The 18143-nt window shown below is 36.3% G+C and overlaps 1 protein-coding gene and 1 long non-coding RNA gene across 2 annotated transcripts; one reads left to right on the top strand and one right to left on the bottom strand.

Moving 5' to 3' along the window:
* Window positions 1-3764: 3764 nt before the first annotated feature.
* LOC108992124 lies at window positions 3765-10068 on the bottom strand. The gene is made up of 2 exons (XM_018966592.2): window positions 9644-10068; window positions 3765-4226 (listed from the first exon to the last, which is right to left on the bottom strand). Exons 1-2 carry the CDS (start codon window positions 9923-9925, stop codon window positions 3966-3968), a joined length of 543 nt encoding a protein of 180 aa, XP_018822137.1. The 5' UTR covers window positions 9926-10068; the 3' UTR covers window positions 3765-3965.
* Window positions 10069-10975: 907 nt separating this feature from the next.
* On the top strand, window positions 10976-14708 carry LOC108992136. Its single transcript, XR_004797617.1, has 4 exons — window positions 10976-11239; window positions 12754-12852; window positions 14266-14314; window positions 14409-14708. It is a non-coding gene; the product is annotated as an uncharacterized LOC108992136 (long non-coding RNA).
* Window positions 14709-18143: the final 3435 nt, after the last annotated feature.

Genomic DNA, 18143 nt, shown 5'->3' on the forward strand with positions numbered 1-18143 from the left:
AAACTGATTTTAAACACATTCGGCCTCAAGCTTTTTCCTAATAGAGAGTAGTAAATTATATTATTAATTATTTTTTTTAGTAAGAAGCTACATTTTTCTTGAGCCTTGGTAAAATCTTTGACAGAGTGTGACGTTCGGATTCAATTCCCACTTCTCATCTTCTTCCTCTAGGTTGGAATGCGATTTGTGCTTCTCATCTTCGGCCATAAAATTTCTTCGGCGATTTGTGCTGGCGACTGTACTTGGTCTGGTTTTCTTTGGCAAGATTTGTGCTTCTCATCTTCAGCCAGCTACAATATTTGGCAATTTGTGCTTCTCATATATTTGCTCTGGTGTTTCTTTATGAATGTAGTAATACATTTTCTTCTCCCCTTGGTGCATGCTCCTCCTGGCAAACTCTAGAGCCTCTTCTACTTTTCCATTCCAAATTAATTCTATCTAGTTGAAGATGGAAAAATAATTATGGATTGGTGTCCAGTATCTGCATATAAATTTTCACATGATAAAAAAATAATTTAGAAAAACCAGAAGAACAATTAATTTCCAGCCGTCAAGACTCCATTATGATTCATTAGTTGCTTTCAAGTCAAGTGGCTATGCAAGTTGCTATCTTCTTGTTTTGTATAAACATAAAACTTTACCAAATTAAGTCAAGTCAATACACTATTTATTATCTATGGAGAGTATATAAGTAAATTAGATAATATCAAACATGAAACTTATGATCAATGACTACATTGACTAGGACCTGTTTAAAAAAAAAAATGAAATATTAATCAACAAACATCAACAAATCCACTGAGAAAATGAAATAAGCCTAATTTAGGCTTTGCAAGAATGTTTGAGAAAATGGTAGACATTGATATATATATATATATATATATATATATATGTATTAAACAAATATAAGAGGGTATATTAAGAAATATCAAAACAATCGACAGAGAAGCATTCTGAATTTTACAGAATAAGGACTAAAATTAAAAAAATATATATATTGCAAGACTTTGAAGAAATTGCTTGCCTTCAGGATAACTGGGAAGGGGGCTAGGGTTAGGGCGAACTGGTTTCAGGATGAACGGAATTAGGGCGAGATAGGGAAACTGAGGAAGACGATGTAACGCTGTGGCTAAAGATGAAGGCGGCGGCGATTTGTGGTCTTAGACTTCCATCAGTCGGCTAAGGGAGGGAGGGTGGTGGTTTAAGGAGAGGGACTGTGTCGTCGAGGTTTCTTTGATGCTTCAAGCGGTTGCTGACTCATGGTCTTCGACGAGATGTGTAGCTTCATGGAAGGATCGAGAGATGGAGTTCTTGAGGCAGAGAGGAAACGCTAAGAGGGAGAGACTGAGGAAGAGAGGGAACGTAGAGAGGGAGGGAATGAAATGGAAAAAAAAAATTGCTTGAAATGGTTCGTTTTCAATTTGCCACATCAGAAACTGCTTACGCGGTGTTTGTCTAGGTTGACTGTCTATAACTTTTTCTATTTAAAAAAATAAATGAGCAGTAGAGCCGTAGAATAGTGTTTTTCATTTATTTTTTATTTTTTAATTGTAAATTTAAAAATGGTGGGATGCAGCACGTTCTGAATATTTCAAACCTGGATGTCCTTAAAATCTTACAAAATGGGATGAGTGACAATCTTAAGACATGAATAGGTGCTAGCTGGTGCCACACCACACGATATATAACTATCATTGGATTCTAAGTACGGTATGTATTGCAGATTTCATCCAAGTACAATCACCAATGTGGTAGTGGTACTAGTCTTCACAAGGTACACGGATCCCATGAATTTTTTTTCTTTTGTAATGTTTGTGCAAGCCTTTTTGTTAAAAAATAAATCTATTTAAAGATCTAACTTTTTTAATCATTATTCAAAGAGTTTGTACTAACTTACATGCAATAAACTTATATCTACCATTATTTTAAATTTTATGAATAATATAAAAATGACAAGATCATCTTATTTTCTTATTAAAGACACACGTGGCATTTTTCAATTTAATATAGGAGACTCCAACTGTTACTATCTAAAGATTCCATCAAATAATTCTTAGGCCTGTTTAGATACAGAAATTATTTCATCTCATTTCATCATTATAACTTTTTTAAATTTCTACACAAAATATAATAAAGAATTCAATTTTTTCAAATCTCAAAATAATAATAATACTAAAAAAAATATTCTAATAATATTTTATTCAATTTTAATCTAAATAATCTTATCACATCTCGGTATCCAAATGAGGTCTTAGCTTCTTCAAGTGTAATGTGCATAATTAAGCATGATACACCTAGTTTTTGTACCTTTTTTTTCTTTTTTTCATTGATTAGTGACTCTTGGACTAAGTTAATACAATAGGTATCCATCTTTATTTAATAAATAATATGCATTGAAAAGAATAACTTTAGCTTCTTTATTAATTAGTTAATGTTGTATCATTCTTTGAAAATGAATTATACTATTTAGAAGTTTCGTGCGTGACATATCACTTATTGTAAAATTCATTATATTTATAAAAATTATCAATATTTTTTAAAGAAGCAGACGTGGCATACTTCTACTTCATGATATGTCAATAAAAAAAACTTGTAAATAAATTTATTATTTAAAAATAACCCATTAAAAAATTTTATTTTAATTAAAAGGTTGGTACGTACGTACATCATTGTACGTATGATCAACAAGGTTGCAAAATATTAGAGTTTGATGTAAATTGCAAAATATATTTTAATAATATTTTATTTAACTTTAATTTTAATCTTATAGGGATTATAATTTTTTTTTTTTTTTTTTTTGTCATTTTCTATATACATAGAACTATTATGAATAAGATGTTATCCAACTACGGTAACATCAACACGTAATCAATAGAATATGTGGCTGAAAGAGCCTTTTGTGTGTTGCTGAACTGCTTCCCTGAACTCGAAGATTTCAAAAGTTATTAAATGGGACCTCCATCAAGTAGTATTAGTTTCGAGTCCCCTCATCAATAGACATGCCTTTTAGCCATGGCTACTGCATGAATGAGAGATCAGTTTTCTATCCATTAGCACTTCTTTCCCACATGAATTGATTGTTTGGTAAATCTTTATCTTCAATATTCTACCATATATGCACTAAGTTTGGTAATAAGTAGGGCTGTGCAAAAAAGTACATAACCCGATCCGTCCGTAAGACCCGATCCGTCCATAAGTAGGGCTGTGCACTAAGTTTACTAATAAGTACTTCTTAGAACATGGAGTTAGCTTTTATAAAGGAATTATTGCAGAGAGTCCCCTTACCATATCAACTGGTTACCTCAACAATTCTATTCAGAAATTTCAGGTTTTTTAATCCCTTTAGGACAACTTTTACTCTCTCTAACTCGAATCCTTGTGTGTGTCAATGAGATCACTTTACAGCCCGTTTGGATCTCATCTCATCTAATTCTAACTAAAAATTTCACTACTATTCACAAATCATCTCATCTCTTAATCTCAATACATTCATTTAAATCAGAATCAATCATTTCATGTCTTATAAGAAAAGGAAAGGTCCATCTCCTTCGATCTATATAATCAAATAATTCCTGGTCATGCCTTCATTAACAATTCCTCCATGTTTTAGTGCAAGCAAGCTTTAGCGATGGTATTTTGTTTCTTATTTTGCATTAACTAGATTGTAATATATCGAAGATGGAATAGTGTGGTTTCATTGAACATAAACAAAATGGAACAAAAGGAGAAAAGAATTAATTGAAAAGAAAATGAGCAATGGAGAATTGAACCTGTTCCTTTTGACCTTCCAAAAAGATGCACTCAAAGTAAAGATACGGATCTTCAGTACTCGAAGAGGATCATGCAATTAGTAAACTCTGATTAACATTGATTTGCAGAAAATCAGACTACATAATTAAGGATAGAAATGTGTTTTATTAGGGAAATAGCAGTTAGTTACTCTGAGACCGCAACCGGTTAAACAACTAAACCTGCTCTATGCGTTGGGCAATTAAGTTTACCGCTGCATTGGCTGAGGAGAACGCCCCATGAAAGCTCTCTTGGTAGGAGATGGATTCCAATTCTCTAGCCATCTTCAACAAGATTTCACCAAGGTCTGTTTGTTTCTCTAGCAAAGATTTGTAGAATGAGTTGGCAGCAACCTTGCTGATTTCCACGTTGGTTTCCTCGGGACAATACTCATCATCCAACCATTTGTGAAGGGTAAACCTGAGCCACTCAGATTCCTGAAAGAGGCTGGAAAAAGCGTCAGTCACACCATCTACAACCTGAGTTATACAAGCAAGCAAGTTGAAATTGCTAGCAATCATCCCAAAGAAAATCACAGAGAATCTCCCTTTCTCAATTAAAGTACCGTTTCATCACCCTGTGAACAATTAAAATATGATTTTGGCTCTTGAAATCATGTCAAAGACATTTTCTTTTCTTTTCTTTTCTTGGTATCATTAAAAAACGCTAGAAGGTGCAGTACATGTACATCATGATGCGTACACGAAAGTCATCTGATTGGAAACAAAAAGAGACATAAGATAATCATGGAGAGTAAGGCCTTGTTTGGGTAACAAGGTATTCTCATATATTCTCAAAACTTCTCATAATTTCCTTCCCAAACATCACTCAAACACAAAACCTAATCATTATCCAAACACAAAACCAATACAACTTTCCCTCCCAAACTTCCAAACAAAACACCAAAAACAACAAACTTTTTTTAAATTTCAAAACAAAAAATTATATTCAATTTTTTTTTTTAATTTTTATAATAATTTTTTTAAACTTTCTCTCTCCTTTCCCAAAATCCAATAAAACATCTTAAATCAAACTATTTCACTACTATTCACAAAATTCTGATATACTCTCCAAACGAGCCCTAAACCTATGGAAGCTGTCAGAGAAGGTGAAAAAGAGTCTTGAGCTCCTTTATCGTCCATTTCTGATCCTCAAAATTTACTATCATTCCTTTCCATCTTGATACACCGTATGAGACATGTAGGAACCATTTTGCAAACTACAAAGATCTGTGGACAACCGCCTAATCCTCTCCATGAGTTAAAAAGGTCTACTATACTCTGGGCATAACCCAATCCAAACCAACTTGAATGAGGAAATCACTCCATAGAGCACTAGCCACCTGGAAATGCTGTAAAAGATGGTCCAAGATTTCTCAATCCTTTTGCACACTAACACTCAATAACACTTTTTCTCAGATTGTCCATGATAAAAATCTTCCCCGAGAGATTTGTCCAAGCAACAAGTGGAGCTCTTGGGTGTGCATTAGTCTTCCATATTCTCTTCCAAGTAAATGGGTTCGTATTAAAAGGATAAGGACATTATAGAAAAACCGGATATTGAACCTTCCTTTCTTGGATGGAGCCCAAAGCAGCTTGTCTTCACCTATTGTTCTGAAAATAATGAGTACAGAAGATTAAACGGATGCAGTCATGGCCTCAACCTCCCAATCATGAGCCACTCTGCTGAATCTACAATCCGCTAACAGATTTCACTATTTGTCTCCAAAAGGTCTGCCACTGAAGCATCCTTAACCCAAGCCACCATGTTCACCTTTGGGCAAGCTTCTTTGAGAGCCCTACTACCACACCACCAATCAAGCCAGAATTTAATCGTAACACCATCTCCTACCTCGAAACTAGTATGCTTAGAAAACTTCCCTCACCCTTTTCTTATGTCATTCCATAATCCACCTCATATGGTCCTTAGACCTCATTAGAATGTCACCTGCCCCACGAACATCCATACTTAGTGCCTACTCATTCTCCACATGGCCTCTCTCTTGTTCAGATAGTGCAAAGCCATTTTTGCTAGAGTGTATGATTATAGAAATCAAGTTTCAAACTCCTAACCCACCTTCGGAGATTGAAAAAATACTTTGGCCCAACTTTGTTTTTGATACGTAAAAAGAAGTTTTATTGATCCACGTAAATAGGCAAAGGCCGAGTACACAAGAAGTATACAAGAAAGAGCCTAATTACAAACTACGTACTACTGATAGTAGCGTACAAAACATTAAGACTCGCTCCATCCCATACAATAGAAGAGGCCCAGAGCAACAAAGGATGAAAGAAGAAGTCCCTAAAACTGTCTGGAGAGTGTTCCTTATCCTCAAAGCAGCGGCCATTTCTTTCGTTCCATGTGCACCACCACCACCACCCCGGCGGAGGAAGTTTAAAGAAGTCCCTGTGCAACTTTTAGGCAGTTAGTTGCATTGGCTGGGAACAGAAATAAAGATATGAAATGCATAGGCAGGCTGGAGAGAGTACTCTTTATCAAAACAATCTTACTACCTTTGGGAAAACATACTCTCTTCCAACTAGCTAGTTTTTGTTCAATCTTCTCAATGACCAGATCCCAAACTATCTTAGCCGTGAAAGTGTCCCCCAAAGGAAGACCCAAATATTTCATAGGTAAGTATGACACATTACACGCCGGAATGCCTGCCAAACTATCCATATTGGTGACTTGATCCACTGCAACCAACTCAAATTTATCCAAGTTAACCTTTAGTCCTAAGACTGCTTCAGAGCATAAGAAAAGAGCACACACACGATGAAGATGAATTGGATTTGTCCGACAAAAAAATAAAGTATCTTCAACATACAAAAGAAGTGATAGCTTTATGTTACCAATATTCCTGGCCGCCACAGGGAAAACATGAGAGAACCCTCCATCAATTGACACAGATAACATTGTGTCAAAGAATTCCAGAACAGGGTGGTGGAACACAAGTCTAATTATTGCATCCCATGCGATGCAAAAAAGACCAAAATGTTGGAAAACATTTTTACACAAGATACGTAGCAAATCAAGAATTTTGAGGATAAAATTCTAAAATCTGCAAGGTAGAGGACTTCAATAACATTATGAGAGATGCCTACTAAAAAGGGGCAGGGATCTGGCAGTTTCAGTATGATTAAAAAACAAATAAATGAACTGAGCTTTGATACGATACTATACATTAGCTATTTGGTGGAGAGGTCCAACAAATTAATAATCCTGCACCATCCACATTGCATATTAGACCCTACGTGCATAGATTCAAGAGTTTTAAGAACACAGCTCGATGATCAGTGGTTGCTGATGGCTCTAATAGCTGGGTTGTCTGGCTAAAATGGCACTATAATCAGCTACGACAATAGAAACAGCAACAGATAACCGATCCATGCTTCAAAATGTAGAACTGCCTAGCATAGGAGGTCTGATTTCTACCTGGCATGTCACTTCTTGTTAAGGATCCTGTTGAAGCTATTTCCGAGAATCCCGAAACTGATCAACAACAAACGTAAATTCAAATAATGAAGTTATCTCAACAACCTTTTGTATTTAAATTATTCTGCTGTAATCTAGTTTATCTAGTCGCAATATCTTGTAACAAACTCCTCTGTTTATAATCTATATATAAGCAACGTCAACTCTTGCAAAGTAGGCAAGGAGATTACATTCCAATCACTTATTTGTGTATTCTAACTTGGTATCAAGAGCCACCAAGACTTACGTCCCTTCTCTGTTCCAATGGAAAGCCCTGTATCCTCACCACCATCTTCTGCTGAAACCCACCCACAGCCATCCCCGAATTCCACCTCTGTTCCTATCACTAGCCTCACCAATATTCATCATCTGATTACCATCAAATTAACCCACGAGAATTTCCTCCTCTGGCGTGCTCAGGTCACTCCTTATCTACGTGGCCAGTACGTCTACGGCTTCGTTGATGGCACCAACCCTCCTCCACCTTCCACCATACCCAATCCAACATCTACCTCAAATACCACCGTCACCATTTCAAATCCAGCATTCCAACTATGGAGCCAACAAGACCAAATCATTCTCAGTACCCTCATATCTTCCCTATCCGAAAATATCCTCTAGCATGTCATGGGCTGCACCACTTCCCGTGATCTCTGGCTCTCTCTCGAAAGAATGTTTATTTCTCAATCTCAAGCACGTATCACTCGCACTCACTATCAACTTGCCACCATGAAGAAAGGATCCTCTACCATATCTGAGTATTTTCAAAAAATGAAAGTCCTCAGTGATACACTTGCTGCTGCCGGACAGCCTTTAAATTCTTATGAAACTATCTCCTATTTGCTTGCACTTTTAGGGACCGAATATGATCCCTTTGTCACGTCTGTGACAACTCGTGTGGATCCTCTGCCTCTTGATGAATTATATGGACACCTTCTCGCACACGAACAACGTCTTGAGCAACATCAGCCTCTCACTATCTTGCCATGTCCTCTGCCAATATGGCTTCTCAGAATCATCCAAGTCAAGGCAAAACTCAACGGCCCTTCTATGACAACTCTGGTGGCCGCATAACTCGGTGGTCGTGGCCAACATGGTCGCGGTAGGGGTCATTATTCCCCATCAACGGGTACCTTTTCTAATGGCCATCACCCTACATGCCAGATTTGCAACAAGGTGGGTCATAGTGCTCTTAATTGTCACTACAGGTTTGACCATGTTGTTCAACAAGGCCCATCTCAGTCCCTTCAAGCATATTATGCTTCTCAACAAAATGCACCTGATGAGAATTGGTACCCTGATACTGGCGCAACCCATCACCTGACCAGAGATCTGTCCAATCTCAACTTGTCTGTAGAACCTTACAACAGCCCTGATCAGATGCATGTTGGTGATGGCTCAGGTTTGTCTATTGATCACATCGGCTCCTCTCTTCTTTGCACTTCCGCTTGTTCCTTTGTTTTAAAACATCTCCTTCATGTTCCACACATTACAAAAAATCTTCTTTCAGTCAGTAAGTTTGCTCATGACAATTCCGTCTTTTTTGAATTTCATGCGCCTCACTTTGTGATCAAGGATTGCAGCACAAAGAAAATAATCCTTCAAGGGCGTCTTAAAAATGGTCTCTATCAGCTTCCTTCCAGTCCAATAAAACAAGCACTTGTCGGTGAATGCACAACAGATGTCAACTGGCATCGTCACTTGGGTCATCCAGCTTTATTTGTGTATTCTAACTCTTATCAAGGAAGCAAGCGTCATGCGATTAATTGTATATATCTAGAACACTCGGGGAAAAGGAAAAAAAATAGTGTAGCAGCATAAAACACGGAGTCCTTAACCGGTTAATAGCACTAAGTTAAAAAGAAGTTAAAAATATCCTCTCACGAGATTCACTATAAACTAGTCTCAATCAATCTACACTATATATGCACTCTTTTTTGGTGTCCATCGTTGCAGTACAGCTCATGACATCACAACAATACAAACTTAAAGCTCATGACATACAACAATACAAACCTAAAGCTCATGACATACAACAATACAAATAAGTTTGATCAACTGGGTAATGTCAAAAAAGAAGTTAAAAATATCCTCTCACGAGATTCACTATAAACTAGTCTCAATCAATCTACACTATATATACACTCTTTTTTGGTGTCCATCGTTGCAGTACAGCTCATGACATCACAACAACACAAACTTAAAGCTCATGACATTACAACAATACAAACTTAAAGCTCATGACATACAACAATACAAATAAGTTTGATCAACTGGGTAATGTCAACGTGAATCTGGCTACTCAAATTAACCGATGGTGCTAATTAAAAATGAATTTAACGACGAAAATGGGGGTATGAAGAAATTGGAGAAGTTATACCTCCAAGGCCTTGGAGGGAATCAACCAATGCTCTGGGACCCTCAAGTCTTGAACTTGAGCCTCTTGGGAATCTGGGTCTTCTTCTCCTCCTCCTCCTCCTCGTGCATTAATCTGTGGCTTCGGATAAGACTGGGGTTTTAGAAGAGTGACTGAATGTTTAAGAGGTTGAATTGGCATAAATGAAATCGGGAAATAGAGGTCAGGAGAGCCACTAGCGAGTGATATACGAGGATTACCGTTTGAAATTAGTGTAGTTGCTGGTGTAAAATGCAAGGACCTCATAGTTATCAGATTTTCGGTTTCTTGATTTTTCTTTTTGGTTTCTTATTTTCTTATCACTTTCTCCAGAAAAGTCGGGAGGAGGATTATGAACCTGCAAATGAAATCTTGGACGAAGAAGGGAAGGGATAGGCTGAATGGACTGAAATGACGTCGTTTGACGTTCCCTCTTTTAACCCTTACTTCCTTAATTAGCTCATTTATGTGGAATTTATAATTTTAAAAAAATCTTGGTATCGGTTGGTTGTTGGGCGCATACCCCAGAGGCCCACACTCCATGTGGCAGACCGAATTCATTAAAAGTGAATCAATCTGCACCTATCCCTCCATTTGACCGTTAGTTTTTTTTTTTTTTTTCTTAATATATTTAAATATCTCTAGAGAAAGAAGCTTGCATTTCGGTCTGTTGATGTCATGAACCTGGCAGCTGGGACTCTAACACAGAGAAGTTGAAGGTGAGGGTTAGAGTTGGGAACCCTTACACAGAGAAGTGGAAGATGAGAGTTAGAAGTCGAAGTGTCAAGGGTGTTCGAGTGGGTGTAGTGATTAATGCTCAATTTGGATACACAAAACATTCAATCTCATTTCATCTTATTATTAGAACTTTTTTAAATTTCTACACAAAATATAATAAACAATTCAATTTTTTCAAATTTTAAAATAAAAATTATATTAAAAAATGATATTCTAACAATATTTTATTCAACTTTCAATAAAACATCTCATCTCATCTTATCTCATCTGAATTGTAAACAAACGAGGTGAAGAACTAGAAATGACGATGTCGTGCGTGAATGAAATCCGAAGAAAGAAGGGGGAAATGGTGTGTTGCAGTCCAGAGGCAGTGTGCGTGCATTTTGTTTAAGTTTGAGTGGGTTTAATAAATGTAATACACATCGTTTGAGTTTAAAGACTTCAAACGGTGTGGTTGGGGTCAGTGGGATTAGTAACCTGTGTTATACGCAGTGTTTGGCTTTAAAGCCAAACGTTGCATTTTGATGAGTCTGTGTTGCGTATTGTTGAGTCTGTTAGTTTTATTCCAAGTCTGTCATGGTCAGTTTAACAAAAGCTAGAGTTAATTACATGTTAGGAAATGGAAAAATAAAAGAAATCAGATAGTGAAGTGAGAGGTATCGAAAGGCATATTTTCTGTAGTGAATTTTGGAGATTAAAGGATTCCCTCGAAGAACCATATTGACAATACAATTCTCAGGCTCTTGAGCCATTTTATCAAATATCTTGTGTGCATCCCCTTGCTTGTCATTTGCAGGAGCATTTCCATCACTCTGGCCAACTTGTTACAAACAGATTACACAGGTCAGTTCACCATTCTATTCCTTACTCCATTACACAGCACTACTCAAGAAGTAAACACTTAACAGTTGAGCTTGGATTTATTGGAGTCATTACTACGATCTTTCTCTCTTCTACCCAAAAACATACAGATTGAAGAAATTCATAAAACATCGAAAATAAGAAAAAAATGAAGAGGAATATTTACATAACAAAATGGAAACCCCGAAAGGGAGAGAAGGGTGCCAGTAGCATAATCTCCAATTGGAAAAATCTTACTGGGTTAGGAGGAAGGTGGTCTTCGTGGGATTGCTTATTCGAAATGGGAAATAGGGTTGTTTCTCCAAAACGCGTGTTTCTGTAGGAAAAAAAACTAATTTCCACATGGTGTGCAATGGTGAACAATTGTTGATTTGTATAAAAACTTTATCCTAAAATCTTATGTTTTAGGGGGGAAAAAATAATAATAAGAGGAGTAATAAATAGGTGGTAGGAAGTAGTAAGCCTATCATTATCCCCTTAAAAAATTCTTGCAGTTGTGACTTTCCACTATACCAAATGTTGTTTCGAAAAAAGTGAATGGTTGCTTCTTTTAAAAAATAAAAAAATCTAATTACAACCGATTTGGAGAACCGGCACGGAATCGTATCCTACGTGACAACGTTTCAAAACTGCGTTGTTTGCGTTTTGAAATCAAAGTCTCAAAACTCGTTTCAGGCATATTTCATTTTCACAGACAAACTTCACTTTCTCCCGCTCAATTCAGACCTTTCTCCCCATTCTTATCGTCTTCCCCTTCGTGGCTCTGGTTCAACGTCAAAACTCGTTCAAGTTTCAGATTTCACATTGATCCAAACCCTACCCTTTTCTCCCCATTCCCATCGTCTTCCCCTTCGTGGCTCTGGTTCAGCGTCGAAACTCGTTCAAGGCTTCTTGTTCTTCTCCACCAGAGCCATGAACCCACTTGATCTTCTCCACCAGAGCTACGAAGTCGGTTCGTCTTCTTCATCAGACCCACAAACCTTGTTATCTCAGGCTCGTACCAGATCACCGAACCACAAACCCGATTTGAACCCACGAAGCCCTATCGTCTTCAAACACCAGATCTAAAAATGTGAAGCCCACAGAGCATCGACCCTAACCCTAACCCTAACCCTAACCCTAATCTCAAAAAATTTGGCATAATCATCAATCGGGCCGAGTTTCAAAATCAGGTTAGTTCTCTGATTGTTATATTTTCTTTTTTATTTTTGAGCTCCGATTAAGAACTTCACTTTGAATCCCTGTGAAGAATCATAAGAAAAATTAGAAGTAGTGGACTAAATTTCTATTTGATGAGCAATGGATTCTAAAGGATGTGTATTGGAATTGTAGAGTTCACCGATAAAAGCAAAATCAGTTTCTTACAGCATGGATATTTTATTTAATTATTTAGAAAAATTTAATAGATCAAGATATTATTGTAAAGGATATGAATCGGTTTCATCACTTCCAGGATGAAATTTGCTCTTGTGGTGATTATGCTCTTGTTATTGTAGGTTATATCGGATTTCTTTGACGCTTAAGTTATGCAGAGAAGCAAGTGGACGACTACCAGTCCAGATTGAAGGCTTTGGAGGAGAATTTTAGCAAAGTTGGTGAGTTGAAGAAATCTTCCACTATATTTCTCAACATTTTTTACATTGAAACTTGCATTTCCTAAAAAAAGTTGACCTAGTTGATTGCCTCAATTAAATTCTATCAATTTTTGCGTTCTTTAAATTTTCACTCTGTGCTCGAGAGTTCCATGTGGTTTTATTTCTATATTTTATTCTCTCTGTTGCAAGTATTAATCTCATAGTACTCGAGAGGCAAGTAATCTTAGGAAGATGATAGAAAATAGAATAATTTGTTTGGAATGATGTTTTCTAATTTATCATTATATACTGTAACCTGAGTCTTGAGCAAATGATTTATGAGTTAAATGGTATGACTTGCAGTTTTCTTTTTCATTTTTTTAAATAGATGTCATTGTATGCACCATTGAAATTCTTGGAATTGTCATTGAGAATTTGATTTAAGCTTCTCCATGCTTGCATGCACGAATATGTGAATACATGCATTCATACATAGATGTGTGTGTGTGTGTGTGTGCAGGGGGGGATGTAAGCTTCTATCCCCTAATTCATTTATGATCCTAACAGAAGCTGAGATGTCAAATTTTAGATCAATTCCTATATTTAGAACAAGAACTTGCTGCTACAAAAGGGCGTGAATAGGCACCGCAAAAGCAGCTCTTGAAAGAGGTGAATGATTTTTAGGAGTGATTTAAAAAACAAATACAATCACACAGCGAACTTGACGTATGCTTGTTCTCTTTTACTAGCCTAATTTCATGCGATGAATTGATAAATCCATTTGGTTTCATGTGATTTTGTTTTCTTGTCTCAAAGAATACAAGTTCTAGTTTAATACTTTGGGTTGGGTATAGGAATGTGTGAATGCCAAATGGGACCCCCCATTATTTGGGATGGAGAAATTCTTGTCATTTATAATGATTCTAAGAGTTCCAATTGATATAGTGATTGAATACACTAAACTAGCATGCACAGACGATGCTTTTGTATGTGTCCCGTATACTTGGTCCTTTGACTTGAACAAGATATACCTTTTCCTTGATCAGAGGTTTAGTGATAAGAAGTTGGCAGGAACTTGTTGTCTTATAGGTATTCTACATCCTTTATCATGTCCAATGATGTGCAGAGCAGACCCAATATGTTTCTTCAGTGGCGACAATAAGCCATTGATTAATCCTTTATTTATGTATGCACACATGCAAGCCTATATGTACATGCATATGTAGTTTTATTAGTAAATTGATTATTAACAATAGAAGCGATCTAAATATGAACTATAGATGTATTAACTAGATTTGTAGATTTGTAGATTATAAGAACAAGTAATGGATTTCAAATCTACTTTGCCCAGTTGAGTCTTCGAGCAAATACAATTCTTTTTTAATATCTGTTCTTTTTTTTTTCTTTTTTTTTCTTGCTTTTTCTTGTTAGTAGACTTGCTTAAATCCTGGAAGGAGATTTTACCTATCCAAAGTATAATACGGTAAATCAACTTTATATTTGTCAGATTTGCATATCGATTTGCAGGTTGCGGGGTGTACTTTATCATGTTAATTGGGAGTTTGTACTGTATGCAGGGAGATCCGATATGTGAATTCTTTGTATGGACAGATATACTTCAGTTGCTAGAAGAGAACATTTTATCAAGAGAGAAATAAGGCTTGGAAAATGCGGGATGATGTATTAAAGCGCGAGTATGCCGTTCGCAAAAGGGAAGATAAAGTGAGAGAGATGGCGAAAAATCTGAAAAATGAAAAGCAAAAGTTATTATGTTTGTATTGTGTTGTCACCTTTGTAATAATTTTTGCTTGGTTCGGATAAATTTCATGTAAAAAGTCCTTTCGTTGGATTAGATCATTAATTGTAGAGGTTCATTTTGGCTGGTTTAAGTAACCATCTATTTGGGTTTGTTTCTATTTTGCTTATATGCTATTGTGAAAAAAAAAAAAAAAAAGACTTTGCTTGTGAACTTGTTTTGTAAATTATTTGTGAAACTTACTTGTGTAAAAATAGGACTTTGCTTATATGTTTTGTACTGAAAGGTGTTGTAATGCTTTTATGAACTGGAAATGTTGGTGGAAATGTTGGAACACATACTGCTAGGTATTTGAATTCAGAGATTATCAGATGGGCAAGCTGTCATGAGATTTATTTTACTTGTAAAAGGTGTTGTACTTCTGTTATTTTTCATTGTGATTATTCATTTGGTTTCTTTTACTGATAGGTGTTCACTAACGTTATGATCCTAATATTACCTGCATTGAATGAAAAATCAAAACTATGTCCATCCTATATATGGAGTACTATTGAATATCTCTTCTTTTGTTTTGTGTTCATGTAGCTTTGAACTTTTTGGCAATAAAAAAAAAAACATGTGGGAATGGTATCCAAAAATATAACAGACAGGTGCTTGTCCTGGAGTAATTTCCCACGTAAAATCAAAGCCAAAAGTATAATGCACATGTAATCATGCACAGACGTCCTAGAGCGGTTTCTTCACACTATATGAACCTACAGACCTCAGTTCTAAGATTGCGTAATTCTATATACATCAGAATACAAGTCATATACATAGCCATAATTCTTGAAAGTGCTCAAAACTGCTTGGATACAACAGAATACAAGTCATACACATAGCCATGACTCCCAGCTATATGCTACTTTGGCTCATGAAGTACTCAAAACTGCTTGGATATATAAACAAAGGCAGACCAAATGGAGCAACAACCTCATCATCCTCAAAGAAGAAATTATCAGCTTTCAAGCACATCTTCCAGCATTGAAAGGTTTTTGTGATAACCCCGAGACTACTGGAAAACAATCGAAAAGACTATTAAATCTCAAGCATAGAAAGTTGAGAAGTAGTCTCAGTTCAAATGGAAAATACAGGTAGAACATGTCAACCAAAAGGGGGGGAAAATATGTCAACCATAGGTTAAAAAACACAACGAATTAATCGAAGAAAGAAAATGCACATAATTTATTACAAGGAAAATTGCACATGTAATACGAGCAACTCATCTAGTTCGTAAAATACTCAGGTTAGTTCTATGATAAGAAAAATAAATCAGAATTTTGAAGATCTAATCCATATGATAGATTCCCAGAAACAACAAAATATGGAAGCAATATATCATAAAAACGTATTTTGGCTGGTACTATACTGTCTAATGGGCTGAAGCGAATCTCCACCGCCCCTACCTAGATTACTTTCTCGATAGGATGAGCCACTATGAATATGTTTATTAATTCTTTAGTGATTATAAGGAAACATAAAAATATTTTCATATAAGATAAAATCCTAAATGTTTCCTGAGAGTTAAAAAGGAAAAAAAAAAGAAGAGACAAAGGGAAAATTTGACAATGAGATTTTAATATTGCAGAGTAAATGCTTGAACAATATAAATATAAAGCATTTACCAGCAACACTTATCTTCCTAATAGCCATATTCATAGTGTCTGCAATATAAATGTTTCCTCTATCATCAACTGTAAGTCCCTTTAGCTGGTTCATCCTTGCCTCTCTGGGTTTCCCATCTACATGTCCAGAATAACCTTTAGGTGATCCTCCAACCAGCTTTGGTCTGGTGTCTGCAGTTTTCCCACAATTATAAGAATAATTATAATTGTGTGATAAGCAAGACATATATCTTAGATATAGCAGAATTGGAAAGGTAAAGAAATAAACATCCCAGATTCCTATTCGCTCCAATAAAATTTTCATTTTAAATGGTTTTGATTAGCCACAAGTGTTCCGGAACAACATATCGACTAATCCCGGGGATGCACTGGCCTTCAGCATTCATTTTAGATGTTAGAATGGTCAAATATGAAAGAATCGCATTATGGTTTTATTCATCAAGCTAGTATAGATTATGAATTTTGGGGGTAGAATGTAAATATAGTGGAGAATTCAACGGCTAAAGAAAACTAATTGATGTTTGTTTGTTTTCTACATCATAGACGTTGATTTCGAGACTCCTATATACAACACCGAGACTATAACTGAATTAATTAACATTCCAATTCATTTAAAAAGAATCATAGGTTTTATTGTTAATTTTGTATAAACAAGTCAAGCCCATTAAAATTTTCAGAATAGCATGACCATCAGACGCAACAACTTAACGGAAAAAAATACAAAAAATAAAAATCTCGAGCAAAACAAAAATGAATTCATTAAAACAAGATGAACCAATCAATATTTGGAAGCCATGACCAAAAGCACCCACTTACAGAGAGAAAGAGAGGCCGATATTCTGTATATATTACTATTAGCAGAGTCCAGAAGCAAAAGTTCTTCATTGGGCAACACCTCAACCAAATAAGGCTTAATCCCAAGCTTGCTTCCATCAAACACCATCTCCACAGTATACCCACTCTCAAACTTCATCATCGGACGACCAGAAACCGCTGCACACACAAATCCGATAATCTTACCATTTCATATTACATCTCCACAAATCCCTCCATCAAAACAATGACTCAGAACATAAAACAAAGAAAATGTAGCTGCATCCAGAGATCTATACCTGTTTTGGTTGTTGCTTTGAGTTTGAGTGACCATAACCATTTTGTAAACACAGACACATCATTTGAGAATAGCCCACTAACAATCTTTGCTTTAAAAAGAAGATAGATAGCAAACTCAGATCAAGTAATTGAGAAAAAAACACTTCAGCAGTTAAGCTCATATTCACATAGAAACAAAAAAAAAATAGGCTAACTCACTTGTAGGAGTAGTAGAAGCTGACGAGGCACCTCCAAATAGAACCAAAAGAGCAAGACCCATAACCAACACATTCTTTCCCGTTGTATCTATGCTCAAAGCGATCCCTTAGAACAGCTCAGAATGGCAAGGTTTAAGCTTCAGCATCATTAGAAACCCTAGTCCATTAGTAGAAATGGATCTGATAGGTAATGAGAGTCTAGAGAGATGCTATAAAGTGTGTGTGTGGCTTTGAGTTCCAGTGAGAGTAAAGTGTTTTGTGTGAGAATGGGAAATGGGAAATGGTAAACAAAAAATCTACTTACAACCGGTTTAGTGAGACCTTCGTTGACGGCAGCTCAGGTCTGGAATGTGTGACAAACGGCAATCGCAACAACCAGTTCTTTAGTCCACGGCGGTGACCACAGACAGAATCGTTCCGATGATGGGATCCTGGGTTCAGCTCGAGCAGGGGCTTCGGCTTCTTCTTTTTGTTTCATTTTCCCTCCCTTCTGCATATTTCATTCGTTTTCCTTTTCTTTTCTTTTTTAAGCTAACGTGGCAATGCAACGTCAGTCGATTCCGCACCGATGAAAACACAAGA

The sequence above is a fragment of the Juglans regia genome, chromosome 11 (assembly GCF_001411555.2).
Source record: "Juglans regia cultivar Chandler chromosome 11, Walnut 2.0, whole genome shotgun sequence".
NCBI lineage: Eukaryota > Viridiplantae > Streptophyta > Magnoliopsida > Fagales > Juglandaceae > Juglans > Juglans regia.

What these genes read in the sequence shown, in the direction of transcription:
- LOC108992124 (XM_018966592.2), bottom strand. Translation starts at nt 9,925, where the DNA reads ATGAGGTCCTTGCATTTTACACCAGCAACTACACTAATTTCAAACGGT. An exon ending in TTCCCTCCAAGGCCTTGGAG is followed by an intron (nt 4,227 to 9,643) that starts GTATAACTTCTC and finishes AGCCTCTTTCAG; the next exon opens with GAATCTGAGTGGCTCAGGTT.